The sequence below is a fragment of the Camelus dromedarius genome, chromosome 16, assembly GCF_036321535.1.
Source record: "Camelus dromedarius isolate mCamDro1 chromosome 16, mCamDro1.pat, whole genome shotgun sequence".
Taxonomy (NCBI): domain Eukaryota; kingdom Metazoa; phylum Chordata; class Mammalia; order Artiodactyla; family Camelidae; genus Camelus; species Camelus dromedarius.
Genome location: NC_087451.1, coordinates 52,793,293 through 52,821,203, shown reverse-complemented (window position 1 = coordinate 52,821,203; position 27,911 = coordinate 52,793,293). Strand labels below are relative to the sequence as shown.

Here is a 27,911-nt window from a genome sequence, read left to right as displayed (position 1 = left end):
GTGTGTACAAACTGGGAGCTGTTTACTGGTTGCCGTGAGAAGCCTATATACAAAGAAGGCACAAGGAGGGGAGGGAACTCCCCTGCTACAGTACCGTGGAAGGGGGTAGAGGCTGGAGAGGGGGCCTGCCAACAGGCAGGGGTCAGGAGAGGTTTTCTGGAACCAGCCTCAACATCTAATGGGTCACAGGGGAGGAGGCAGAGCCAAGTTGGCTCTGAAAGCCAAGGACAGCCAAGAGCTCCACTTCTCGGTCCCCAGCCCGTGGTCACTGGGGGCAGAGTGGAATCTGGCTGATAGAGCAGGCACAGGGCTCCATTCCTCCTCTACATTCAAGTGTCGCTCCCTCTGTGATCTTGTGGGGGTCGCTCCAGGCCTTCAGAGGCTGGGATGGTTAATGTGGATGAGAAGTGGTCTCTCCTCTGTATCCTTCCAACATCTCCTTGGCTCAGGACCGGTCTCCTCCTCTGTTGAGGATTCCAACATGCTCCCAGGGCAGTCCCAGCAGTGTGTCGAGGCTGTCTAGCAGCATGTCCATCTTTGTTTCTTCATGGCTGCATTTCCTGCTAGTGCTCGGATCGGCTGAGGCTGAGGACAAAGGTTTTGCAGTGATGCATGAAAGAAAGCCATCCTGGGGACCTTCTTTACAGTTCATCCTGCTCTTGGGTCTGCACATGCCAGATCCTGCAAGCAGCCCCAGGGACAACCTCAGGTAGGCGCCCCACTCTCTGGCATGGGTCCTGGGAGCTGCAGCCGGGGTCCTGGTTGCCTGGCTCCCTGTCAGTAGTTTTCATCTCGAGGGCAGAGTCAGTTCAGTGACTATGGCTCATGATGGGTCCAGTGTGAACAGAGGAGGTGTCACCACATTGGGGGCCTTTTCCTCCTGGCTCTGGTGGAGCCCCTTTGGCTTGGTTTTGGCACCTTTGGCAGAGGCTGGGACATGTAGGTCCACGCACCATCCAGAGTGCACATACACAGTCCACAAGCAGTGCGACCCACACATGTGCATATGTGTCCAGGGCACAGGGCTGCGGTGCTCAGCCATGCAAGGTCCATGGTCCCAGCCCTCCCTCAGGGAGAAGGCCATGACCGGGCGGCACATGTGTGCACCTGAGCAGGTGTGTGTGCCTGAGCCTGCTGGTGCCAGCCAAAGGCAGCAGCCCCTGCGGGCTGTCGGGGCATAACTTACGATAAATAGAAGAAAGGGACACAGGGGGAACAGGGGGTGGGATCAGGGATGGTGTCAGTAGTATCGGTCCCGAGTCTGCCAGCTGGTCACCCAGTGCTTCTTGGTAGGCAGGGTGCTCCCTGGAGGTGGGTAGCGCTCTTCCTCCCGGATCCGCACGGCATGGTACTTGGGCATGATGCGGTAATAGCGGGTCCGCTTGAAAAAGTCACACTGGAGGTGGGGGAGACGACGAAGGCCATTAGCATCCAGCTTTTGAGCCAGCAGGAAGATATGCCCAGCCCCTTCCTTCCCCACCCAGAGGTCCGCCAAGCTAGGACCCCGGACCCAAACACAACGCCAGCTCCCTGTGCTGAGACGGGGAGGACGAGGTTCCCCACCCCAGGCCCCAGAGGAAGGAGGAGTTGAGGAAGGCAGAGAGCAGAGGGAGAGGCAGATGGAGACAGAGGGGCAGTCGCCAAGATTGCTGCCGGAGTAGCTAGGAGGGTGGTGGTCTACCCTTACCACAGTGTTGGGAGGGTCACTTTGTCACCCTGAGGGTGGCTCACAAGAGGAAAAGTGCAGTCTCTACTAGTCCCCTCCTTCCCTGTAGAATCACTCTCAAGTTTGCGTGGTGGCCTACAGAGGTGGGTCCTAGCCTTGGCCCAAACCCAGTTCCAATCCCCAGAGAGCAGAGGAGGGCAGAGAAGGGTTTTTTAATGGATCCCTCTCGGGGTCTCAAGTCCTTGAGGGGCTCAGTGGAGGGCTGGTGAGAGCATACAGCCTGAGCTCTCCCAGGGTGTGGACGGGAGGCCAACAGAGTGGCCTGCTCTCTGGGGTGGTGCTGGGGACAGAGTGAGGTGCAGAGAGGGCCCATAAAGGAAGAGGAGCAGACAGGACAGAATCAGAGGCCCCAGCCAGCTGGGGGCTTGGGGAGGGGGTCCCAGAGGCCGCGTTACCCAGGTGGGCCGGGGGTGGGGGGCTGCCCCCCTCAGTAGTCGTCGGTCAGCCTCTCCGTCTCTGACGGCTGGCTCTTCATCTCCGCCTTCTGCCTCTTAGCTTCATACAGAGCGCGAGTGCGGGCTCGCTTGAAGAAGCCGCACTGCGGAGGGGGGGAGGTAGGGAGGGGCCATCAGGGGGAGCTGGGGGTGGTCCTTGCCAGCAGCACTCGTGGACTAGGGCTTAGGGCCGGGGAGCCTGGATACGTGGGTCCCAGCCCCAGTTTGGTGGCGTGGCAGGAACCAGAGCTCCTGGTTCCCCTTTCTGGCTTGCAGGTCCCCCCATTAACCCAGGCACGAGCATCCCAGTGGGTATGGTAAGGATGGGGCAGGGGGTGAGACTGGAAGCCAGGGAGAAGGTAGGGAGGACATGGGGGAAGGGTGGGACAAGATGGAAGTGAGGAATGAGATGAAGGGGGAGTCGGTGAGGGTCTGCTGGCAGGAGGTCCTGGAGGGGGAGACCCAGTGCGGGGCTGGGTGTCCTAACCTTCCACAGCAAGAGGATGATCAACCCCAGCAGCAGCAGCCCGGCACTCACAGCCACAAGCACCAGCCATAGCTCGATCTCGGCCGGCAGCTCCTCCACCAGGTCAGAGTCAATGTCCACTGAGAACTGGAGGAGGTGAGAAGGGGCCCCTTAGCACAATGCTCACTCATCCTTCTGTTCCAGCTAGGCCCAGGACCCTGCTGTTTGACCTACTGCCAGTAGGGGTCACTCAGAGACTGGAAAAAGCCCCTGCTCGCCCACTGACAGCAGCAAATTCCTCCATTCCCTGGTTTTTCCTGGGTGCAGAGCTGACTCCAAAGGAGCAGCCTCAGATCTGGGAGGCAGCCTGGAGTCTGAGTTTGTGACCCACACATCTGGGCTAGGGTACCAGCTCCATTTCTCATGAGCTGTGGGACCTTGGACAAGTAATTTCACGTCTCTGAATCTCCATTTCATGCTCTCTAAGGGGATCATAATGCCTACCTCATGGTATAGTAGAGTGGCCAAAAGCATGGGTTCTGGAGCCAGACTACCTGGGTTCAAGTCCTAGCTGTGCTATTCACTTGCTGTGCTATTCACTTGCTGTGTGACTTTGGGCAAGTCACTTAACCTCTCTGTTGTTCATCTGTAAAATGGGGATTATGATAATAATACCTACCTCATAGGTTGCTGGGTAGGATTAAATGCATTTAATATGAGTAAACTATTTTGAGCAATACCTGATACCCAGCAAGCACTCCATAAATATTTAACAAAACACCAAAAAATGCATAGTATATAGTACCATTTTTTCTTTCCCTACAATGAAGATATATATATAATACATATTATTGTAACATATTACAATATTTACATATTATATTTTATATATATTTATATATAGAAAAGTATTTTTCTGACTATACATGACTATTACTTCTTTAAAAATTATTTTGATTATTTTTAAAAATATAGATGATATAAAGAAAATTGAAGGTTCCCAGTAATTTTATTCTATAGAAATAGCTATCTTCAGCATTTCATTGAATCTCTTTCTGTATTTTTAAATGCATATGTTAAACATATATTCTTTTTTCTTCCACATAAATGGGATCCGTGTGTACTATACACACTCGTCTGTGACCTTTTTCATCATCTTTCAATGTCAATTAATAAAGATCAACCTAACTCTTCTGATGACTGCATAGTCACTGGAGGAAATGTACCATAATTTATTGAACCAATCTCCTACTGAAAGACATTAAGATCGTTTCCAATTTTATGCCATTATAAACAATGCTTTAAAATATCCCCATTTATTTATGTTCGCATACTTGTCCTATTAGCTCCTCAAGATATACTATCATGCTGGATGAAAGGAAATGTGCATTTTAAAATTTAATAGATATCGACAAATTCATCTCCAAAAATAATCCATCAATTTATACTCCAATCAACAGCATTTCTTTCTTCCTCATCAGCACCAGACAGCACTATTCTTTTTAATATTTTTCTAATCTGATAGGAAAAAGATTTTACTACTGCTATTTTTATTTCTTTACTATTGAGTTGAACACTTGTCTTTCACCCTATGTGCACTGCCTGTTTGTCTTTATGCTGCCCTTTATCTTTACATATTAAAAATATATCTATCAACGCTTTGTCATAAATGCTATAAACTTTTCAAAGAGCAATATATCATTTGCCTTTTTAGTTTTTTTTACCGTCTGTTTTGCTGTTTACAGATTTAAAATTTCATATTGTCTAATTTGTCAAATTTTTCCTTTGTGACTTCTGGGTTTAATAAAAGAACTCCCTCTCTGCATAATTAAAGATCATCAGTAAATTATTTCCTGAATTTCCTTCTGGTATATTAGATTTTATTTCCTGTATTTAAATATTTAATCTAACTCAAATGTGTTTTTGTTTATGGTGTGAGGCAGGGCTTTCTTTCTTCTTTCCAAATGTGTTCTCCCAATACTACTTAATCATCTACCTTTTTCTACTGATTAAAAATGCCATCTGTATAATAAAATAAATTTGTATTTGTTCCATTGATCTTTCTGGCCCTTCCTCCACTACCTTAATTTATTTTAGGAAATGTACCATAATGTAGCGAGCTTTCTTCTTTCACCTCCTATACAAATCTCCTACATATCTCCACTTCTATCTTTTTCACAGCATATTATTAGCAATTTTGTCATATTTATTCTTCCCGATGTAACTCAGGATCAAGTTTGGGAACTTTTTTGTTTTTGTTTTTTCGAGGGAGGAGGTAATTAGGTTTATTCACTTCTTTATTTTGAGAGGAGGTGCTGGGATTGAACCCAGGGCCTCGTGCATGCTAATCGCGTGCTGTACCACTTGAGCTACACCCTCCCCCACGTTTGGGAACTCTTTTTGCGAGTTTCCACAGAGATGGAACATATTCACAGAGATGCTGTGTGGATCAAATAAGCTCCAGCAGAGATTCTGAACCCTGGCTGCACAGTAGAATCACTGGGGAGTACTTTCAAACATACCAATACTGTGTCCCACCTCCACAGACTCAGATTTCATTGCTCAGTGGTGCAGTCCAGACACCGGAAGTCCTCCAGAGGATTCCAATGTGCTGCCAAGATTGAGAACCACATAGCTACAGTGTGTGAAAGTGCTCTGAGAAGATGCCCTGCGCCCCCACGCCCTAGCCAGGCAGGCACTGGGGTCTCTTTAACACGCTCACTCACCCGCACTGTCTTGTTCTCCATGTTGATGGTGGGGATGCTGGTTCGGAGAAACAGGGTGGCCCAGCTGGCTACCCTAACTCGGTCAAAGTCTCTGTAATCCTGGAAGGGGAAAAGAATGAGTCAAAAAAAAGCAGCTAAACCCTCTGAGCCTCCCTGCTGGTCCTAAGCAGCCCCCCACCCCAGGACACCCTCCTGCTACACAGCATCCTTAAGCAGCACCCCAGAGGACCTGACACCAGGTCTCTCCTCCATACACATACACACATCATTCATTCATCTGTGCATCACGTCCTGTGCAGGATGCTGGGACAACAGAGACAATGAAGGTCACACAGTCTAGGTCCCATCTTTGGGCTAAATCTGGCCCATCACCTGGATTTGTATATAAAGTATTTCTGGCACCCAGACACACCATTCATCCACGTATTGTCTGTGGCAGCTTTGTGCTAAGTCGCAAAATTGAGTAGCTACAACTGAAACTGCCTGGCCCACAAAGCTGAAAAGATGCATAATCAGGTCAATTATAGAAAAGGTTTGGTATAGATGCCATGAGAAAGCTGGAACTGCAACCCAGAGTAGAGCGTGGTAAGCGCCATGCATGGCTTCTCAGAAAGTTCTGGGGGTGTCCAGAGGGGGAGAGGTCATCTTCAGCTGGAAAAGTCAGAAAAGACCTTGCTGGTGGTGAAGTATCTGAGAGATCTTGGAGGATGAGCAGGGGTTGACATGCAGAGATAACAGATAGGAACTGGCATCCAGGGGAAAGGAACAGCATTAGCTAAGGCAGGGAGGTGCAAAAGTAATGGACACACAAAAGAACGAAGGACACACGAGAGAAGGTCATCTTGGCCAGAGCCAAAATGATGTCATGTGCGCACACAATTTCACGCTGGCACAGCACAGAAGAACCGGCATACAACCTATCATGCATAAATCTCAGTGCTGTCACTGACACACTCGGGCACACACGTGCAACTGTGGCCTCACCCTCTCCCTGTTGCTCTCCCCACTCGGGTGGGTGGCAGTGGAGACCTCCAGACCCCGGCACTGACCTCGATGAAGGTGCTGTTCCACACTCGTGCTTGTATTGTCACGTTGGTGATGATGGGGGCATCAGGAATGGGGCACTCCAGCCACACACAGCGGGTGCGGTCACTGCCACAGCTCTGAGGTGGGCAAGGCACACAGGACATGAGACAAGGCTGGGTCTCCAGATTCTCCCCGCTTGGCCTCTGGCTTTGTCCCACCCATGGCTGACCTGAAGGAGCCTGACCTCATCCCTTCACTCATGCAGACTCCCTGCCAACCCTGCTCTTACACATTTAAGAGCCGAGCATATCTAGATGCCAGGGGCATGGAGAACAGGAAACCTGATCCCTGCTCATGGAAACGGGGCCCAATCCCAGACACTCCTTTTCCAACCCCTTTTGTTCACCCCAGTTCCCTCCTCTTGGGATGCCACTCCTACCCCTCCATCCAGATAGGCCTCAACTTGCTACCAAGGCCCGTTCCTCTCCCTTCTAACAGAGGGTGCCCTGCACCACCCAGGACTCCCTGCCCACCCTTCATCTTACTCCTTCTCATTCCCCAGCCCTAAGGTCCAGGGCTTTGAGCAGCTACGTCATCCCCAACAGGCTGGGGCTCCTGGGAATAAAACCAGTGTCTCTTCCTTTGGCCAACTGTTTTGGCTGCTCCCCAACAGAAGGCAAGGGCAGTGGGGTCCCTCTGAGGGTAGGAGATGAGTGTCTCCCCACTGACTAGGGGCTCTGCTCCTGAAGGCAGAGGCCGCATTCCCTCATCAGACCAGGGTCTCTTGGTGAGTAGCACCTCTCTCCCTTGCTTCGTGTGCCCCCAGGTGCCCACACGCCCTGTGACAGGGGGGTCACAAGCCTCTCCAACTCTGCCCTGGCTACTCACCAGCTGGATCTCAGACTTGGCTTTTTTGGCAGCAGCCAGAGTGACAGGCGGGGGGCCCTGGCCTCCCCCGGGGTCCAGTTGTCGCCGCCTGCGCTGTGGGGATGGTGGCCTGTCCCCAGGAACCTAGAGGGAAAAGGCGATTTGGTGGAGGGAGGAGTGAGAGCAGAAGAGAGGAGAGGAAAGGGCAAGGGGAGAGGTAGCCCCCAGAGGGGAGGAGGAGGAAGATGCTGGCCTTTGTGCCCTGAGGCATGCAAGTGAAGTGAGATGGGAGTGAAGGATCCCATGGTGTCCTTACCGAGAGAGTGAGGTTGAGAGGGTTGACAAGGTCTCCAGGTGGCTGGCAGGGCCAGGACTCATTGCTGCGGACGGTGATCTCCGTGGGGTACAGCAGCCACTTCCCATTGATGACTTCGTACGGCCACTCCAGCCCCAGGACCAGGGTCCCAAGGGCTGCCAGACCTTCCCCCATTGGACCCACCTGTGGGTACACATTGGGGTCGGTCATGGCCACTGTCTCCTGGAAAACCACCTGCATCTCACCAACCCCAACCCTCACGCCCTCAGACCATGGACCCACTGGTACCTGGAACTCGTACTTGAGAGGGCTTCCCACATCCTCCACGGTTTTCATGCCAGACTCGCCCATCACTGTCCCCCCAAAGAAGCTTTGTAGCCGGTGACTCACCCTAGGGGTAAGAAAGATGCAGGAGTCAAAGGGGACAGGAGGAGCCCTGGCAGGGGAAGGTGGGCACCAAGGTTAACTACAGCTCCTCTGACATTAGGCAGACCTGAGATAAACCCCAGCTCTAGCATTTCACTAGCTGTATGACCTCAAGCAAGTTATTTATCTTTTCTGAGCCTCAGTTTCTTCATCTGTAAAGTGGAGTTAATCTGTTAAGTGGGGTCACTGTATCATGGGGCTGTTGTGAGAAGTCAATGAGATGAAGTAGATAAGACCCTTAGCACGATGAGCTCCCATGTAATTATCGGGCCACACCAACACCTTAGCCCCAGGGTTGCTGATCCCTCCACTGCTACCTGCTTTGCAATAATAATAACAATAATAGTAACAATAATGATAGTGATGTTGTTATGTGTTAGCCTGAGATACCAGGCCAAGAGAGGTGTGTCAGAGGAGCTTGAGAGACACCTTAGGGGACAGGGAAGCCCTAGCTTAGTCTAGCGGGCTGTTGGGGGAGTGGTACCCACATGCTGAGCGAGGCCTGGAGTGTGTAGTCTACCAGCAGAGTCAGGGTCATGGGCCACAGGTCATCCTGGTGACTTGAGCTGAGGAAGGAATGCAGAGCGTAGGGGAGAAGATGTTTCAGTTGAGGCTGGGGTTGGGGGAGGGCCTCAGGACCCCTCAACCCCTATACAGACTGGCTTCTCGAGGTCACTCACGTGGAGAGCTGCAGTTGTGCCTGGAGTTCCCTTGTGTGCAGGGTCACCCCGATGACCTCGAAGGCGATGAGCAGCTCCATCTGCCATGAGGGTCAGGGAGGCAGAGAGGGGTGTTTGCGGCCAGGCAGGGGTGAAACCAAGGGGGAGAGAGGGGATACTACCACGCTAGGAAGTTGGTTCTCCAGCCTCCTCCTCCCATTCTGGGTGAGGTCTCCACCTCCCGTATGTCTCCATTCTTCCACCGTCCCTGCCCCATCTGTTTCCCTTTTCCCCTTCTTTCCTGTTAGTGACATCTCTGATACTTCTGAGCTACACGACCTTGAGCAATCACTGAAACTTTCTAAGCCTGTGCTTCCTTTCTGTAAAACAGCATGTGTCTCTTCAGAAGATTGTGAGAATTATATCATATAAAAGAAGCACAATATTGGGCTTAGGACCTGGCACGTAGTAGGTACTCAACAAAATTGGTTTCTTCACCTCCATCTGCTCTAGCTGTATGCATAGCTCTCTAGTGGCCCCACTTTCACAGTCTCTGGGTATCTCCCCCTCCCCTTCTCTGGCTCCTTGCTTCAAGGAAGCCTGGGAAGCAGAAAGGCAGAAGCAAGGATAAGGAATGCATCAGATGCGCAGCCTGGGACCCACAAGGCTGGGAGGGTGTGGTTGGCACTCACCCTCTGGTTCCGTTTGAAGGGGTTCCCCAGCTCACAAACGATGGTCTCATTGGCCTGGCAGGCTCCAGGCTAAAGAAAGAAGACAAATCAGGTCTGGGTGGCCAGAATAGGGCTTGCCCCTCCCCTCTCCTGTGGCACAGGGCCTGAAGCCCTAGAGGTTTGAGAACTAGGTTCCCTTAGCAGCAGAGACGCTGCAGGCCCCTGAGGAAGCCCAGCCCAGAGGAGTGGGGGGACATGTAGATGACAGGTACGTAAGGATGTAAATCCACGGTGGAGCCCGAACAGGGCTCTGAGGGGGCAGAGGGCACTCACGGGGCGCACTGAGGACAGCAGCAAGGCAGGAGGCACCTCCAGGGTGAGCAGCGCCTCGTGGGCGTCTTCCCCAGCTCGCTCTCTGCTCGGGGTATTGGTCACGTTGATGCTTAGGAGCAGTTTTCGGAAGTCTCTCCGGTACTGGAGCCTGAGAAGGGAAGAGTCCCGGACTGAGCCCAAAGCCCCGCCCCCGGGTCCTCCCCCCCGTTAGGCCCCGCCCCTCAGAAGAAAGCCCCTCTCGGAGAGCTCTGAGGCCCCTTCCATCAGACCTTATCTGGTCTCTCGGGGCTCCCTGACCAATAGGGCCTGGCCTCTCAATTCCCGATAGCCAATGACATCCGCCGCACCCTTGGCCAATCAGCGCGGCCCACAGCGCACCTGCTCAGCCGCTGCCCCAGCTCCGACACGAAGGCCGCCCGCATCTGCAAGTTGCTGTCGCACCTGTTGTCCTGCCCGCACTCCTTCTGGAACTGGACCTGGGGGTGGTCGGAGGTGTGAAGGGCCCACCACCCACAGCGTCCTCTCACCCAACGCTCTCCCGGCGCCCGCTCTTCCGGCCCCGGCCCCACCCACCTCCGTGTGGTTCTCCAGAGCCTGTGCCTGGTTGAGGACTGGGTAGGCGTCCAGGGGCCGCAGCCCCAGTCGGGGGCGCTCAGGCATCCGCAAAGGTAAAGAGTAGTTCATGGAGATAATGATGGGACGGAGTTTGTCTCGGACGTTGTCCTGGGAAAGCAAGGTGAGATGAATCCAGCTCTGCACTGCAAACCAAGTTTGAATCCTCACATCCTAAGCCCCTAGGGAGAAGTTGAGCACCCCTCCTCCACCCTGAACACCCCCAGTAAGGCTGAACCCCCTCTGGTCTGATCACCAAATTGACCCCCTTCCTACCGCCTTGATCCACAAGTGAGGAGATGGGACTCCTCCTCTCCAGAGATCCCTCTAGGGGGAGGGTTGAGCCTCCCTTTATTCCTGGGGTCCCCAGGTTGAGCTCTCTGTTTTCACCCTGATGTCCCAGAGAGGGCCTGAGCTTGCCCCTCACTAATGGGCCACTTTTCCTCCAAGGTGAGCTGAGTCTCACACCCCTCACTTTGGCCCCCATCCCACTCCGACGGTCTCTATCTCTTCTCTGCCACGGGCTGGGGACTGTGCACTATACCCTCTACTTACCTATGACCTTCCAGGCTGACCCACCGCCTGTCTCTGGGGAGACCTCATTCCCTCACCCTTAGCCTGGGCAACTCTGGCTACCTCCTCCTGGGACCGTGGAGAGCATATGCTGCCCCTCACCCCTCCCTCACCATCAGGAGCAGCTCCAGCGTCTGGCAGCGCATCTCGGGCATGGAGAAGAAGCCATGGAAGACAGCTGACTGGCTGCGTGCAAAGCGGAGCCGGGGTGGGCGGCGGTCCCGGTCGGCCTCCAGCGTGTAGGCCAGGGCTGCAGGTGCACAGGGTGGTCAGTAAGTGACCAGGTGAGCACGGCCCCCCTCACCCTGCCGCCCAGCACTCACTGATGTTCCGCCTGTAGTTGGGGTTCCCGGCACTCTGGTTGTAAGCAAAGCACAGCTCCACCTGCACACTGTTGAGGGGTGAGGGACATACAGGAGGGCTTGGTCACAGTGGGACCCAGATATCCAGGTCCTGGCTCTCATCCCTTTTACTGGTCAAGGGGAAACAGAGCCCTTCAGGGGAAAGGCAGGGGCATTACCACAGAGCTGGTATGGGGCGCCCCTGGCTCCTTCTCTCCCCACTTTCATTAGCGCCATAGAAAACATGGTTAGAGGGTACCAATGGGGAAACTAAAGCCATGAGAGCAGAAGGAGTTGCTTGAAGTCATTAGTCAGTTGTTGGCCCAGCCCAGATCTCCTTCCCCACCGCCCTCTGCTTCCCTGCTCTGTCTCCTTCTGCCTTCTGATCCAGTATCCTCATTCACAAACCGACCTTGGGCTCATCACCATCGTTATCATCACCATCCTAGCAACTAATATTTTTTGAGCACTTAACGGTATACAGGGCACCATACTAATGGCTTTTTGTACATTACCTCATTTGATTATCATAACCCTGTGAACTGGTTATTATTATTAATTTTGTTTTATAGGCAAGGAATCTGAGACTCAGACTAATAATTTGCTGAAGATGGCTCTCTCTCCTCCCCACATCTATCCACCTAAGTGTCTTCCTCTTCTCTCTTCTTCTAGGATCTCACTCCCCAGAGTCCACCACTACCACTGCAGTGGGGAGAGCTGGGATTTGAACCAAGCAGTCCAGAGCTCCCAATCCCACCTACCATGCTCTACTGCCCCCAGTCTACCCATTACCTCCTGCAAGGAATTTTGCTTTTTAGTTTTTCAAATTTTTTTCTTTAATGGAGGTACTGGGGATTGAACCCAGGACCTTGTGCATACTAAGCACGTGCTCTACCACTGAGCTACATACTCCTCACAGAATTTTGCTTTTTAATGAGGTGTGAAGGGAGGGCAATGCTTACCCAAGAATCAACCCTTTAACAGTAGGTTCTGAAGAGTTGCCAAGGGAGGGTTTGGGGAGCCAGGGTGCCCCCTAGCCTGCCCATACATCAGGAGGAATGGGTGGGCAGAGTGGGCCCTGAGAGTCTCACCAGGACGTGGCCGTGCAGAGCACCGGGTCCAGCACGGATGGCCTGGCTACCAAGGTCCTGTGGAGGATGTTGATGACAGGCCGGGCCCTGCACAGAACACACACAGACATCAGTGCCTCTGGCCTGCCCCAGGCCAGGCCGGGGTCGGGGCTCAGGCTTGCATGGACTTGGTGCTGAAGGTGGACAGAGCTGGGGCTCCATACAGACAGGGCTGGAGGATAGAAAGGCTCCGACCACGTCACCCTGGCTCACCGCAGCAGCACGATGCGGTCTGACAAGCTCCCCACCAGCAGGTCCGGGTAGAAATTCTCATCCACATCCATTTGCCCACTCAGGGAGTAGCCGAAGGTGTTCAAGCCAGGCAGTCCCAGCTTCTCTCCGTGGATTATCTGGGAGCAGGGGGAAGTGGTGGGGACAGGCTCTGGGGTAGGCTCTGGGAAGTGGGGCCCAGGGGGAATCGGGAGGGATGGGTGAGGGAAAGGAGGAAGGCCCCCTAATCCCTGTCCATCTATACCTGCTGGGGCTGTCTGAGGAGCCCCCCGGAGCTGCCATGGTAGATGTACACTTTGCCCAAGCCCTCGAATGGGGCTCCCACAGCAATGTCTGGGGAAGAGAGATAGTACATGGGTCATGGTACTGTGGATACTGTGGGTCCCACAGCCATGAGCCCAGCATGGCACTGATCTCATCATGCCAGGCAGTGCTCAGAGCATCAGGGAACAGAGCTCTGTGGCACAGGATTAAAACTGGGACCATTGGGTGCCTGATTACCTCCTTTTATATGAGAGAAATTAGGTCCAGGAGAGGGAGGTGACTTACCCAAAGTCACACAGCAAGATAATGTCTCAGGCAGGCCTAAAGCCCGGATTCCTGACCACTGGTTGTTGTTTGTTTTCTCTTATTATAGTACCTTCTTTCTCCCCCACCAACCACCCCCTCTGAACACCTGGTTCTTCTAATGACATTTACCAGCAGGGTCACAAAAGCAGGTGTTCCCTGCTGGTGACTTTGCCAGGTATTTACTAAGCACTCATCTCTCCAATCCTCACAAGAGCGCTGGTGGTAGTTACTACAGTCTGCACTTCACAGATGAGGAAAAAGGCTCAGAAAGCCCAAAGCCTCACAGATAATGAGTAGGGAAGAGGCTGTCTGAGCCCATGTCGAACACTAGGGGCTTGGATTTTAATCACGACACTGTTAAAATGTCCAGACTTTAAAAAATTCTGACCATTATTTCCACACATAAATCCAAAATGATTTCTCTTCTTAAACTTGCTAGTTTGCTGCTTTTGAACCGATAAGGTCTAGGTGACTAGAAAGCCAAGCTTGTTAGAAAAGTATATAAAGGAAGAGTAATAGGTCCTGAGTGACAACCGGACAAATCTTGTATCGTAAGTTCTTAGGCTCCATTAACTGAACTTTCCAGCACTTGCTTTGGCTCTTCAGTGGCTCCTCTGCCTTCCTTTTAGTTTTCAGCTATGTTCTGGGAAGTTGAGGCTGTCAGAGAAGTGACTTCCAGATAAGCCAGGTGCTCCTGTGGCAGCCAGGCTCGACCCCTTGATCTGTTCCTCTCTCCCTGACATACCAGGTCTGATTGGTCCCCAAGTCCTGCAGAGCATTAGTGACGCCCCCTGTATCTGGGACTTCCTCCCTGTCCCAGCACTTAACACCCCACACCTGATATACTATATTCCTTATCTTAACAACCCCCAGACTTGCTCTTCCCTCCATCCATCCCACATCTACCTCCAGAATCATCTTTCAAGGTACCAAGCTATTATATCATATTTCTGCCCCCAAACCTTTTTGGACGTCCCTCTACCATTACCCAAATAGAGAGTGCCAGTCTTTCCACCCAGCTTTCAAAGTGTCTACCCCACCTCCATACTACCTCTCCAGCCTCATCTCTGATGTGAACACCCCGCATTCATTAGATTTGGGCACATCAGGCAAGTGTACCATACTCATGTTGCGCCCCTTCTGTTCCCTCCATTGTGCACACTCAGCCCAGCCTTCATTGCCCAATGGTCGGTCCACCCCTCCAGGAGGTTCATCGAGCTTGCCTTGAGGACCCCCTCTGCACATCATCTTCCCAGCACTGCTGTGAGCTCTCCAGAACTGGGCCGTAGCCCGTCTCGTCTTCGAGCTTTGTCAAGCCTGGTATGCAGCTGGCTCTCAGTCAGCGGGTGCTGGGGTAGGAGTGCTGGCTCATACCTTGGAATCCATCCTGGTTGATGTCACCAATGCTAGCCACAGAGAAGCCGAAGGCGGAGCGACTGGGGCCATGAAGAAGGAGGGAGGGGTGGGCCGGGAAGGAGGTGCCTGCCTGGTTCATGAAGACATAAATAGCACCCCCTACCTCCTCTTTCCGCTCAAAGTAATAGGGGGCACCCACCAGAAGGTCCTGCCATCTGCAGAAGAGAGAAGGAGGGGGAGATGGGACATGCAGCATTAGTCTTACTTAGCCGGCAAAACTGTGCCAGGGCACACGATGTACAAATGGCGCCTCTGGCCATAGGTCATGGGAAGGACATGGAAGTGTCAAAGTGACTCATCTAATAGAAAACACATGTTGTGGAGAAGCCATGCAGGCACCCAAACAGCCCACATCCACTAGGGCCATACAAGTGATAGGCATAGACAAGGAGATGCAGGTGTCATGAAATTGACACGCAAACACCCAGAATCTCATAAATGTGATTGCAAATCAACATGCAAAATTGACTTGCAAATCCCTGCAAACAATGGCAAAAAAATGCATATTTGCAAACCTCCACTTCTCCACCCTGGCTTGGGCAAGCCAACCCACCTCGCCATTTTCCCTGGCCCCAGAGAAACGTCCCTGGATTCTCACCCATCATTGTTCAGGTCTGCCAGGGCAATGGCGCTGCCAAAATAGGCGCCCACCTGCGTGCCCTCCAGCACCTGCCTCCTCCGCAGGTCTCTACCTGCCTCTTGGCTCAGCAAAAAGACAGCGCCCACATGTTGGTGCCGCGGAGCACCTGTCACGATGGTGATGTCCGTGGGGTGCAGGATGGCACTGCCCACCTGCATTGTGTACCCTGGGATGGAGGGAAGATGGTCAGTCAAGGCCCCAGTAAGGTTTGTCCCCTTCTGGACTCATCCCCCCAAGTCCCCCCTTTATCTTCTATTCCCTATTCTAGGTTGGCCAAGAAAGTGGACCTTGGTTGCCCAGCCTCCAGTCCTACCTGCACACTGGACTGTGAGCTCCATGAGGGTAGAGACTCTATCTTGAGTACACAGAGGTGATGGTCAGCGAGTGTGTGCGAGCTGAACTAACACTAGTCACACTGCACCTGGCCTCATTCTTCCATCAGGCACTGAAGGTGAGAGGGCCAGGGTGCCAGGGACTGAGCCGCCTTCCTCCTCCCCACCCAATGGGCCACCATGACTGGACTCACCAATATAGAGGTTTCCTTGGTTCTCTGGGTCCTTGTAACTATATTCGGATAAATCCCAGTCCTTCCGCTGAATCATGTAGCTGTTTCCTTCACAGGGATTTGAGAAGAGAGAGTATAAGTCTCCCAGATAAGGATAATAATAACCCCATTTATTTGTGGGTACTTTGCCACTTGCAAACCACTTCCTCTTTAACAGTTCTGTGAGGTAAAATGATGACCCCCATTTTGCAGATGAGAAAAGTGAGGCTGAGGGATGGAGTGCTAGCTGGTCCAGCCGTGGCTGGAATCCAGTCATCCTGACACCTGGAAACTAGATGAGATTTCCCCCACCTTAGACATTGAAGTCAGACTCCACACCATCATCTCCTAATCTTGCCCCCAAACTCAGGCTGCCTACCTGTCCTCTGCTCCTCAGAGCTGCTGAATGCCAAGGTTCTAAAGACCAGGGGGTGGGAGGCAAGACTAAAGAAGTGAGCAGAGGCCTTGGCCTCAGGTGAGCCCAGAGCTATGACTAAACCTCAGGCTACCTGTTAGTCAAGAGGACAAAATAAATGTCACGGGGATGTAATATACAGCACACAGAATATGATCAGTAATAATGTAATCACTTTGTAAGGGGACAGATGGTTACTAGACTTATCATGTGATCATTTTGTAATGTATTTAAATGTTGAATCACTAATGTTATACACCTGAAACTAACATAATATTATACCTCAACTATACCGCAATTAAAACAAAGGACAAGATTCTGGGCTCCCTCTGCCTGTTGATTCTGCAGCAGTAGGGTGCAGTAAGGAAAAAGGGGTCACTGTTGCTGCACACTATGTGGTGGAACGAGGGGCAGAGATGCAGGGGGTGTAAGCCACCAGACTCCTGAGGGGCAGTGTGTGGTGTGGTCATTACAAGCATGGGTTTTGATACAGGCAAGTACTCTGCAGCCCTGCCCCAAAGATGGCCTTATATGTACTGACATGAAAAAATGCCCACAATTTATTGATAAGTGAAAAGGAAGTAGCAGACAGCAAGTTTAATATGATTTTGTTTGTGTGTGTGTGTGTGTTTCTTAAGATATCTATATATTCTAAAATAAGACTAGAATGATCCACAAGACACTTAGCAGTGTACACTGGGAAATGGGACAAGGGAGATAGGGGAGAGGAATGGCACTTTTACTCGTTATTTTACCAAATCCTACTGTACCATTTAGTAGTTGTACCAGGAATGTGTTTTATTTTTTAATAAGTTTTTAAATAGTTAACCTGGAGTCAGACGGACCTGCGTTCCAATTCAGGTTTCAGAACCTACTGTTGGCCTTGAGCGATTTACTTTACTTTCCTGAGGCTCAATTTTCTGTAAAATGGATGTAATAGTACTTGCTTTGTAGAATATTTAAGATTAATTAAGATCATATGTGTAAAGCATCTGGCACACATAGTAAGTGCTTTAAAATAGCGGAGGTCGTAATGGTTGCTGCTGTTAGCAAAGGGGTGCTCTCCTCTGCCCTCCGGTGTGGACGCTCTGGCAGGCTGCCCCAGGGGCTAGCAGGGGTGGTGGTCTCTGCTCCTCCTCTTCCCCCTGCACCATGCCCACCTTTCCAGTTGTAGGCACCAGGAGCGCCGAAGTACACAGTGTTCTGGGTGAAGCCGCCGCTCGTGCCCAGCTGGCACATGCCCGTCTCCAGGTAGTCGGTGTTGCTGTTACACATCTCGTTGTGGTAGGTCTGCCAATCATCCCTGGGGTCCAGCTCCAGGTCGTTGCCCCGTACATAGCACTTGCCCACCATGCGCCGCTGGTCCTCCGACCCCGACCACAGCACCTGGGTGTAGCGGTGGGCACAGACCTGGGGACCCCAACCCCCCAGCACACACAGCTGAGCCCAGAACAGGGACCCAGGGCCAGCGACTCCATGGCCCTGTGCCTGGCTTTGTGGGAGAGGAGTGGAAAGAGGCCTCCTGGCTCTTCTTTCTTGCCACAGTGATGCCTGGACGGGCACTGACTTTCCAGAATTCAGAAACCTGCTCTGAAAGTTAGGAATGCTTTTTTTGGAGGACCAAAAGCTACTGGATTTGAGAGTGGCTTAGACAGCCTGGCAAAACAAAATGGGAAAAGGATGAAGGATTGTGGGGTTCAGGCTCTAGATGAGGGGAGGGTATAGCTCAGTGGTAGAGTGAGTGCTTAGCATGCATGAGGTGGTCCTGGGTTCAGTCCCCAGTACCTCCATTAAATCAATCAATCAACCTAATTACCTCCCCCACAAAAAATAAAAATAAATAAATAAAAGGAGCTAGATACATAGCAGGTTATGAACTTGCTTCTCTGCTGCCCTCTTAATGAAAGGACCACTATCAGAAAATAAGAAAAGCCACGATAGGGGCAGCTAACACTGAGAACTTACTACACGCCAGACCCAAGTCTAAGCTCTTCACGCATTAATCCTTTTACGCTTCCTACCAGCTCTATGGAGCAAGGGCGATTATCTTCCCCATTTTAGATAAGGAAACTGAGGCACAGAAAACTAAGTAACTTGCTTAAGATCTCGCATCTAGAGAGGCAGAGGATATTGGAGTCTGAGCTCTTAAGCACCAGGCTGTGCTGTCGCTTCTCTTGGCACATTGGAGGTGCTCCAAAAATAGTTCTTGGACAAATCAATCAGAAAAGGGTATTTGTAAAAACAGCAGGGCCAGGCGAAACCCAGACCCAGGCTATCTTCTCGTTTGTTTGCCTTTTATGTGCTCTTCCAGCTGTGAGCCAAACCCAGGCTCTGGTCCGAGTCTGTCCCAAGTCACTGCTGAGTTTCTAGTGCTTGCACAGCGTGGGGCATGCAGTACGTGCTCATGAAAAAGTACGGAATGAATGGAAGGGTGCGTGGAAAACTGCTGAAGGACCCAGGATCTAGAACTTTCTTAAGTGGAATCTGAGACCCACACCATCCATAACAGAGACTAGAAAGGGTGTTTTAGGGAACTGGTGCAAACCTGGAGCTTACAAATGTTCAAATGTGACAGAAATCACAACAGTGAAGGCTCTGGGGTGACACTGACTGGAAAGGAGTGCACTTTCTGGAATGATGCAAATATGTTATTTCTTTAATACATGTTGGTTACAGATGTTTAATTTGTCAAAACTCAACTGAAACTTAAAATCTGTGTGTTCATTGTATATAAATATTACATCAGTTTAAAAAATGAAAAACAAACTGTCTATCTGGGACTCAAAAACTGAGCTCTCAGGGGCCGGCACTGAAGAATGCAGGCAGGAGGTGACAACTGACAGCAGGGAGTGGCCCCCAAACCCAAGCCGGGTGAGCTGGGGCAGCAGGGCTGTGCCTCTTCCGCCAGCCAGCCTCCCCGTTAGGAGCGCACCCAGGCCACACTGCCCGAGGCCCTCTCTGCCCTTTCCCTCTCTCAGTTCCCTCAGCTCTTTCCCACAAAGGGTGAGCACCCCCTGGGGGTGGGGGTGAGTGAGTGATTCAGACGGGACCCAGGCCGGGCCTTTGGAGACAGCCAGACCCCCCCACCATAAGTGCAGGATGAAAGGACACACATGTCTGTGGAGACAAACAGCCACAGAAATGGACATTTTCAAGGCTCCAGTGTGTGCACCGAGGATCCCTCTCCTGCCTGCTGCTTCCGTCCTCAGCTTCTGGGAGATGAAGGAGAGGGCTGGAGGGCAGGATTGACAGTGAGCTCACTTACCAGCACTCTGCCTGCAGGGCCCTGGCTGGCCACAGTCACCCCGAGCCACATGTCCTCAATAATGTGATGGTTAGGGTCACCTGTGGGCACAGGAGGAATCATGAGCCAGGGCACCTCACCCCATCCTCCCAGCGTCCAGAGCCTCCAGAGGGCAGGGGTTGGTCCCTCCAGGATTCTTCCCTCCAGCAGGGCACACCCCCTCCTCCCCTTCTCCAGCCCATCACAGACTGAGCTCCGCCGATCCCACATGGTCCCCCTCTCCTCTAGGGCTCCCTCTTCCCAGCTGGACAAGAAGGGACTTGAAACTGCACAGGTGAGGCTCCTATCTCTTCCAGCCATTCTCTCTGTGCTACCCCCTCCACCAGGCCCCTGACCCAGCACTGATCCTCAGGCCCTCCCCTCACTTTTCTCCGCGATGTCCATCTGCTCACAGTCATCCTTGTGGGCAGTGAGTGGGCAAAGGTACACTGCGCCAGTCCGGTTGGTATAGCCATCAGGTACAGCGAGGTCCTGGGGGGCACCAGCCAGGAGCCTGGAAACAAGGAGGTAAGTGGAGCCGGCCTCAAACTCCCCAAAGCCCGCTTCAAACAACTTGCTGCTCAACATGCATTTACCGAGCATCTGCTCTGTGCCAGACTCTGTGGTCTGGAGATGAATGGATCCCCACCCCTGCCCTCTAGGAGTGCCCAGGGTAGAAGGCAGACAAGGAGACAGACACCTTCAGGCAATGCCTCATGAGAGGAAAGCAGGGAACAAACTAGCCCAGACTATGCATGGGCGACCATCAGGGAGGCCCACAGAAGAGGGGACCTCGGTCTGAGTCTGAGGATGATGACCAGGGCACACCAGGTGATGGCGGAGGAGGAGCACTTTGGGCAAAGTTCTGGAATGTGCAAGAGCCAGGAAGTGTGAGCCAGGGATCTGCAAGGACCTCGGTACAGCCAGAGTCCCGAAACATGGGGAGGGACAAGAGGGCAGAGTGGGAAGGGGAGCCATGGAGGGATAATTAAGGGAGTGACTTGGCCAGATCTAGGTTTTGAAAGGACTGTTTTGGCATCTGAGTGACATAATCAGATCTGGGTTTGGGAAGGAATGCTTGGCCTCTGAGATGAAGGTAGACAGGAAGAGAGCAAGACTGGAGGAGGGTTCAAATTCCCGTGGCCTGAGGAGACAGTGTGTGAAGGTGGGGTGAGGTGGGTCGTTGGAGGCCTGGGTTCCAAGCCATGTGAGGACTTAGATCTAGGGGTCGGCACTAAAGAATGTGAGCACGAGGTGACAACTCACCCCTAACCAGGACTGGGTGCTGGGGTCAGCAGGGCCCTAAGTGACCTGGGTGATGTCTACTCCCCACCACTTTGAGACAGATATACGAGGTATGGGGAGGGGGTGGGGTGCTGGGTACCTGATGCTTTGCGTAATGTGGACCCAGGGCAGATTCTTGGTTGATGGGCGTGAGAGTGGGGATAGGTGGGTACTGTCAGTCACCTTGCCCCAGCTTGAGTGGAACCCATCTTGAGGGACCCCAACTGCAAGTTCCTGTAAGGGTTCTTGGGGCCCTGGCAGCCCATCCCATACCAGATAGGTGGCTGGAGGAGAGGAAGAAAGGTGGTCGGCCTTGAAATATCTCAAAAGACTTGGCTACCAGCATCAAAAATTCCTGGATTTTTGTCAAAGAGGCAAATTCCTCAGCCTACCACAGACCATCTGAATTGAATCTGGGGGTAGAGCCCTGGAACCTGCATATTTAACATGCACCCCAGTTTGAGACCCCAACTCTACCACCCCCTGCTCTCTCAGCATCATTTGCCTGCAGCCGCTGGATGTTCTTCCAGGACTGCCTCCTCAATCCTGCTGGGCCCAGCCTCCTCGGTGCCCCTCCATCAGGCTCCAGCAGGGCTATGGCCTGAGGCTCCCAGCTCAGAAGTTGGGCGCCGGGCCTCCTGCCTGCGTCTGGACGTGCAGAACAACAGCCCTGCCTGCAGCTCCTGCCTGGGACCTGAGAGTGAGGGCTGCAGGGAGTGAGCAGGGCAGGGCCTGGGCGTGCCAGGGCCTGGGTGCCTCCGCCTACTGGGTGTCAGGAATGCACTGCCTAGGGGTGGCGGGAAGGGGACCTCTGCCTGCACCTCACACCTCACCCTGGGGAAGGGTTCCTGGAGGCAGGGGTGTGGCTTCTCTAGGCAGAGCAGGGCTAGGAGCTCTGGCAGGAAGGCTGGCAGGGAGTCAATGTGGCGGCCAGGCCGATTAGTTGTCCTGGATCTGGGCTGGGGAGGGTGCCGAGTGAGTTGCCACCTGTCCACCTGTGGACATCTGCTCCTGGTATGCCTGACAGGTAAGAGAGGGGAGCTGCTGCCTGTGGGAAAGGAACAGCTCAACCTGGGAGCCAAAGGGCCTGTTTCTAGATTTGCTCTGCCTCAGGGGATGATTGCCCTTCCCTCTTTGAGCTTTGAGTGTCTCATCTGTAAAATGGGACAGCAGCTGTCCCACCAACCTCCAGGGTTGTTGGGGGAACAAATGGGTTCATTCTTCAAAAGGGCCTTCTGACTGTGAAGCTGAGGCCAACATGAACACTGTCCGTCTGCTCTCTTGTGGCCCCAGGACTGGTCCTAGCACACCCTCAGGCCTTGCTGCAGGGACCCAGGAATTTCCACCCTACCAATTAACGGGGCCAGGAGCAGACAGCAAAAAGCTGACCAGTTCAGGGGTTTAGGGTGGGCAGAGGATGAGACAGACGTAACACTTCTACGGCCTAAGGATACCAGGCACTTACTAAGGTGGGGGTAGGGTACTGGCAGCTAGAGTCATTCCAGGGCGGGAGCTCAGATTTGGCTGGAGATGGCTACAATGACCTTGAAGGGATGGGTCCAGGCCTCAGTGGGCAAGGGAGCCTTGAGGAGCCCAGATTGCATTCCAGGGTGTGCAGTCCAAGGGAAGTGCTGCCATGCCTGCTTCCAGGCCCAAGATGTGGAGGCAGGAAGTGGCCGAGAAGCAGGGTGGCCACACCTTCTCAGCTTACTCATCTTAGAGGGAGTGGCCTAAGGGACCCCTCCTCTTAGCCTCCTGAGGTTCTGAGGAGGTAGAGCTGGGCATGAACAGCAATTGGATTGACATAAATCCCCTTACCATCTATACCCCCTCGGCCCTCATCCCACATCAATTTTGTGCCCAGTGATGGGCAGTGGCACAGGGCCTTAATTCCAACCCTGCATCCCAGGCCCCTCCCTCCCCAGAGATTCCACAGGGAGCCTCCCCCAGGCCCCCTGGAGTATTTTTAGCTCCTACTTGGCTCGCTCAGAGGCCCTTTAAGGCCCTCTGGCTCCCAGCCCGGGATCCAATGGGTCTACAGCCAGAAGACTGGGAGTGGATGGGGGAAGCGGGGCGTGCAGATGGTCAGGTCCAGCTTCCTCCAGCCACAGCCAGGTTTGGGAGAATTCAGAGGGTGGGAAAGACCTCACTGGTGTGCAAATGAGATGTAAATAACTATGCAAATGAGAACATTGCTCCTGCTGCTGGATCTGGTCCAGATCAGAGTCTAGAAGCTGATCCCTCCCAGACCACCACTGAGGCCACCCTCCCAGCAACAGTCAGAAGTGAGATGCTAGGTGGGATGCTTTGCCCTGCTCTTAGAGCAAGGAAGAAAGGAAACTTCTCTCCCGAAGTCGGGCTGGGCTGGGTGGGGTCAGGTGCCCCTCCAGGAGGTAGGGAGATGGTGAAATGACCTCTTAAGGGCCTTTAAACAGCTGCCTCTTCACCCTCTCCTTTGGCTATAGACAGACAGCCCCTCCTGGCCTCCAGGGAGGCCCCTGGGCTCCAAGTTCCAGAGAAGCACTTCCTCACCCCTTCCCCACCATTCTTCAAAGCTAATAGAACAGCCAAATAGAAAACAGTAGAATCAGAGGCTGGGGAAGGGGGCCCAAGGGTGTCAGTGCACCAGGTTGGCTCACCCCAGAGAAGGCCCCCTGAGGGACACAGGGGTGGGGTGAAACTCAGAGAAATGGCCTGTAAGATTCCACTTCCCAGACTTCTCATCTCAGGGAGGCACTGGGGTGGCCCAAGTAGGAAGACTTCAGTTAACACGGAGGGGCCAGAGAGGCTGGCACTCAGGCATCAGGCCCCCATGCCTTATTCCTTAGGCCAGGAAGCTGGTTGAGGAGGGGGCCTGCTCCAGCTCCAAGCCCTGGGGTGGGGGCAGCTCTCGATGCCTGGATCCCAGCTCTGTGCCAATCCTGCTGCCCAAATTAGCCATGTCCCCAGAGGCTGCTCCTGTGGTAGCTGGAACTGCAGCGCTCTCCATCCTACACTGCTGCCCACCCAGCCCCCTCTCCCCTCTGGTGACTCAGCCCTAGAATCAGCAACAAGCTGAAGGAAGCGAGAGAATGAGAGAAGCTAAGAGAAAGAGGCCTTGCCCAAGCTTCGGTAATAAAGAACAAGGCTGTTTTTCTCATTTCTTCTCCCTTTCCTTGGCTCCTTAGTATTTTTTCCACATTTGATCCCTTAGGGCATTCTTTGTGTCATCTAACCTCAATTTCTCTTGTTGTAACTGACATCGTCTTCTTTCTTTCTTTGGTTCTGACCAAGCCCCTTTCACTTCATTTTCTACGAGATCAGGCTTCCCCTACTTTCTGCCCGGTTTTAAGCTCCTTGGCCTGGCATGGTCACTGGAGAGAGCCAAAGGAAGAGGACACTGCGCACCCAACCCTTCTTTCAGCCACAGTTGCTATGCCCATTTCCTCTGGCACGAGCCTTGGAGGCTGCCAGGCGCCTGCCCTGCCCAGAGAAACATGTTTTAGGAGAGCAAGTGAGCCTGGTTCCTGCCTACCTCAGGTATGACATCATCTTCCAGGAGCCGTGGCCACCCCAGCCCCAGGCTTCCCAGACTCCCATTTCCAGGCAAGGGCCCCAGAGTTATCTCCCAAAGCCCACAAAGTCAGGCCAGACCAGGACACCAGGATACCTGGATTCCCAGGAGGGAATGACAGAACAGGTGCTGGGAGAAGTGGGGGTCAGTGATCATCTCCCAGAGGAATGGTCCCTCTGCTTCCCCTGGGGTCCTCATGTATCTGGCCAAGAAGCCCAAAGCACCTTGGTCCTCTGTCCTGATCCTGACCTCTTACTTCAGAAACTGGGGAAGTGGGGCCTGGGTTGGGGTAAGCCTCCGATGTTGTGGGCATGGAACCTCAGTCTAGAGATGAAAGTGACAGGAAACAAAGACACACCTGGGCTTTTAACCATTTCCGGAATAAGGCCTTCTTTGACAATATGATGAAAGCTATGTTCTCCCCTCCTCCGAGCCCCAGAACAATGCACAAACACATATGATTTCGCATGTACTTTCCAGAGTCCCCGAATCTCATGAAAACCTTCAGTGAAGTCCATGAACCCTCACCCTTTCCCAAAGGGACTTTAAAGCTAACAGAATGTAAGACCGCAACTTGACTTGCTGGTTCTCCTGAGCTGTGCACTCTGGCAGCTGTTCACATCTGGCTACACAGCTGCCTGCAGCTAAGCCCAGCTGGCCCAGCTGGCTCTCCCAAAGGGTCACAGGCAGAATTCAGTGAGATGAGGAGACGAGCCAAGATGTAGAACCACCCTGGGAAAAGACTGAGGATACCCAAGACAGTGACCAGGAACTCTATCGATATCTACCTGCCTCTCCGAGGTTCATTAGTTTTAGAACTTTCTGGGCTCTTGGCAGGGCTAATGCCATCTTTAGCTGCCCAGAAAGAAATCCTGAGAGAGGCCCTTGGGTAGTGAGGGGGCATCCTGGTCCCGGCTTCAGTACGAGAACCCTTAGCTGCTCCTTAGAGAAATAGGCAGATGCAGAGTGTTTTACATGCATTGTCTCATTAAAGCCCCATTATCACCCCATGAAGAAGGTGCACTGTTCCCCTTCCCCTGACATGTGAGGAAAGTAAGACTCAGTTATTAGGGACAGATCCAAAACGGGAAACTGGCTATGGGACTCCAGAGCCTCTTCTCCCTCCATGATGCCAAGTTGCCTCTTATAGGCCAAAAGAGACAGGAAGGAATATATAGATCCTGGCCCAACCCCTCCTTGGGGAAAGCTGGCCCAGAGAAGGGAAATATCCTGCTCAAGGTCACATCGCAAAAAGAAGGGGAGAGTATTACAGAATCCACTATTTATTCCAGCTTTGCATTATTTACTCTTGCTTTTCTGATGTTCTCTTTGCACTGTGTTGCCTTATATCATGCAGATTCAGCATTAAAATTCTGAAAATCTTTTTCTGGGCTGGGACAGAAAGAGCACCAGTACAGAAAGTTGTTCTGATGGTAACTTAGGGTCTCCAGAAGATGGAGGATGGGCTAAGGCCAGACTGCAGCTGCTGGGGCTGAACTGGGAAGGGTGTGGTGACCCTGGACTCTGCAGAAGATAGATGGAATTGAGGCCAAGTAGGCAGGTAGACTGGGCAGGGGCTGGGCCAGCAGGGCAGAGTCTGGATGGACTTTGGACATTTCAACTTCCTCAAGTTTCTGCAGGTTCCAGCCAGAGTTGGGAAAGGTTTCAACACACCCTTTACCTTACCATGTCCTCTTGCTCAGCAAGGTTTGACATCTCGGGAGGTCAACCATTAGAGCTACCACCCAAAGAGGGTCTGCCTGGCCTGTCCTAATAACCTTCCCTACTGGAGCAGTCTCACCCCCAGCAGCTGCCCTCTTCCCCTAGCTGCCAACCTCAGCGCACTGAGCCCATGGCAGAGAAACTCCTGAAACCTGGACATGCCCCTCTGAGAATGAGTGTGTATGGGAGTGGGGGTGGGGGACTGTGCTAGCAGCTGGCTGTGTCTCCTTCCCCTCTCTCCCTTACGCTTAGCTCTTTCCCCTTTTTCTCCTTGCAGCTGTTGGAGAAGGAGAACAGAAGAAAGAGAAAAATACCATTTCCCTCTTTAACCAAAACAAACACTCAGGGTTGAAGATTGAACATGAATCTGTGGAATGCAAAGAAGTCTGGTGGGAGGGCATCACTGCTGGGGGCTGGGGTGGGTGCAGGAGACCCGACAGAAGTTGGGACAGCTGCTCATCTCACTTCTGCTTCCCCATCCTCAAGGGGTCAGAAGGAGCGATTGGACAGCTCCAAACGCCCAGACTTGCCCATCACCTCACTCTCCAACCGCCAAGCAGTTGAGAAGGCCCTCCAAGTCTAGTTCTGCAGAGGGTGTGGCTGGTGAGGCTGCAGACTAAGTGCGAGGTGGGGGCAGGCTTAAATGCATATGCCCATAGGTTCTTCCTAGGAAAGGGGGAAGAGGGATCCATTAGGTGTTTTATCTTGCAGTTTCCCCCCAGCTCCCAGCCCTGGAGACAAGAGGCATTCAGTACACCGAGTACTCGGTTCCCAGAATGGGAGGGAGCTCAGGAAACAAGGACTCCACTTCTGTTCTCCAGGGAGGTTGGAAAGGCTGAGGGGCTGAGTCTAGACAGGTTCTGGTCTGGTCGGCACTTGCCAATGATGACTGCCCCCCCCATCCTGCACCAATCCCTCCACTTCCCGCCAAGCCTCGGTAGCAGTGGGGCTGCCCAGGCCCCCGCCCCCTTAATCCTCGCTCGAAAGAGCAGGCGGCCTTCGAGCCTGGAAGCCAGCGGGCCTGGAAGCCAGAGGGCCCAGGGCTCAGACTCAGCTCCGGATCCGCGCCCGGTACACAAACTCTCTCCCTCCCACCCCACCCCTGCCAGCTTCACTTACAGGTAGCGCTGCTGCCGCTCCGTCTGCCGATGGAGGGCGACCGAGTAGCCAAAGAGACTGCCCTGGTTCCCGGCCTCCTTCACCACCAGGAATCGGGTGTCCAGGTTGAATGCGGAGCCGACGCGGCCGCCGGCGGCCACTATCAACACCAGAGCGCAGAGCGTCGGGCGTAGGATGCGGGCGGCGCCGCGGGGGCCGCGGCCCATGGCTGCAGGCGGGAGCGGGATTCCGGGCGACAGTGCGTGAGGGCGTGGAGCTGGGAGTGAGGACCTGTTCACCTGCTCCCCGGCGCCACCGGAGAACACTCGGGCCGGCCGCTTCGTTGAGCCCCTCAGCGCTGATCAGTTTTTGGCCCCCAGCCCTGGTCGTGTTCACGTCCGCTCAGGGTCTGCGCTCTCAGAGAACCTCGGCGGTCCGAGGGTCTATTCTCCCGCCTGCCCAGTCCCGGGTCACCGCCTCCCTGCCCCGGGCACCCTGACCCCCAGTTGGTGCCGGCCGCGCCCACTTGGTCCCACTGTCGCCTCCGATCCAGGCTCGGCGGCGGATCTGGGCAGGCAGACCGGTCGACCGCAAGGAGGACGGGAGGGAGGGGGGCCCCGCGCGCGCGCCCCGCCTCCCCACGCCCAGCCCCGCACCTCCCCACCTTGCGCGCCCGGCTCGGGCTACGCTTTCCTTCCGGGGAAAGAGAAAAGGTCCCGGCTCCGCCGCCGCCTCTTAAAGGGGCAGCAGCGCCCCTCCCTCCTCATCCTCCCTAACCCGGCTCCGCCCTCTCCCCCAGACACCTGTCGGGAGCCCCCAAAGGCTTGGATTTCCCCTCCCCGCCCCTTG

At 53.4% G+C, this 27,911-nt stretch overlaps 1 protein-coding gene across 1 annotated transcript; it reads right to left on the bottom strand.

The window, feature by feature from the left end:
- Positions 1-27,742, bottom strand: ITGA3 (integrin subunit alpha 3). The gene is made up of 26 exons (XM_031469649.2): positions 27,084-27,742; positions 19,792-19,919; positions 19,388-19,467; positions 17,283-17,532; positions 15,690-15,776; positions 15,122-15,329; positions 14,482-14,678; positions 12,782-12,870; positions 12,520-12,656; positions 12,268-12,354; positions 11,159-11,226; positions 10,949-11,085; positions 10,224-10,373; positions 10,029-10,126; positions 9,651-9,798; positions 9,339-9,407; positions 8,668-8,747; positions 8,476-8,553; positions 7,850-7,952; positions 7,562-7,744; positions 7,267-7,389; positions 6,402-6,515; positions 5,353-5,451; positions 2,648-2,773; positions 2,122-2,264; positions 1-1,396 (listed from the first exon to the last, which is right to left on the bottom strand). Exons 1-25 carry the CDS (start codon positions 27,287-27,289, stop codon positions 2,154-2,156), a joined length of 3,156 nt encoding a protein of 1,051 aa, XP_031325509.2. The 5' UTR covers positions 27,290-27,742; the 3' UTR covers positions 1-1,396; positions 2,122-2,153.
- Positions 27,743-27,911: the final 169 nt, after the last annotated feature.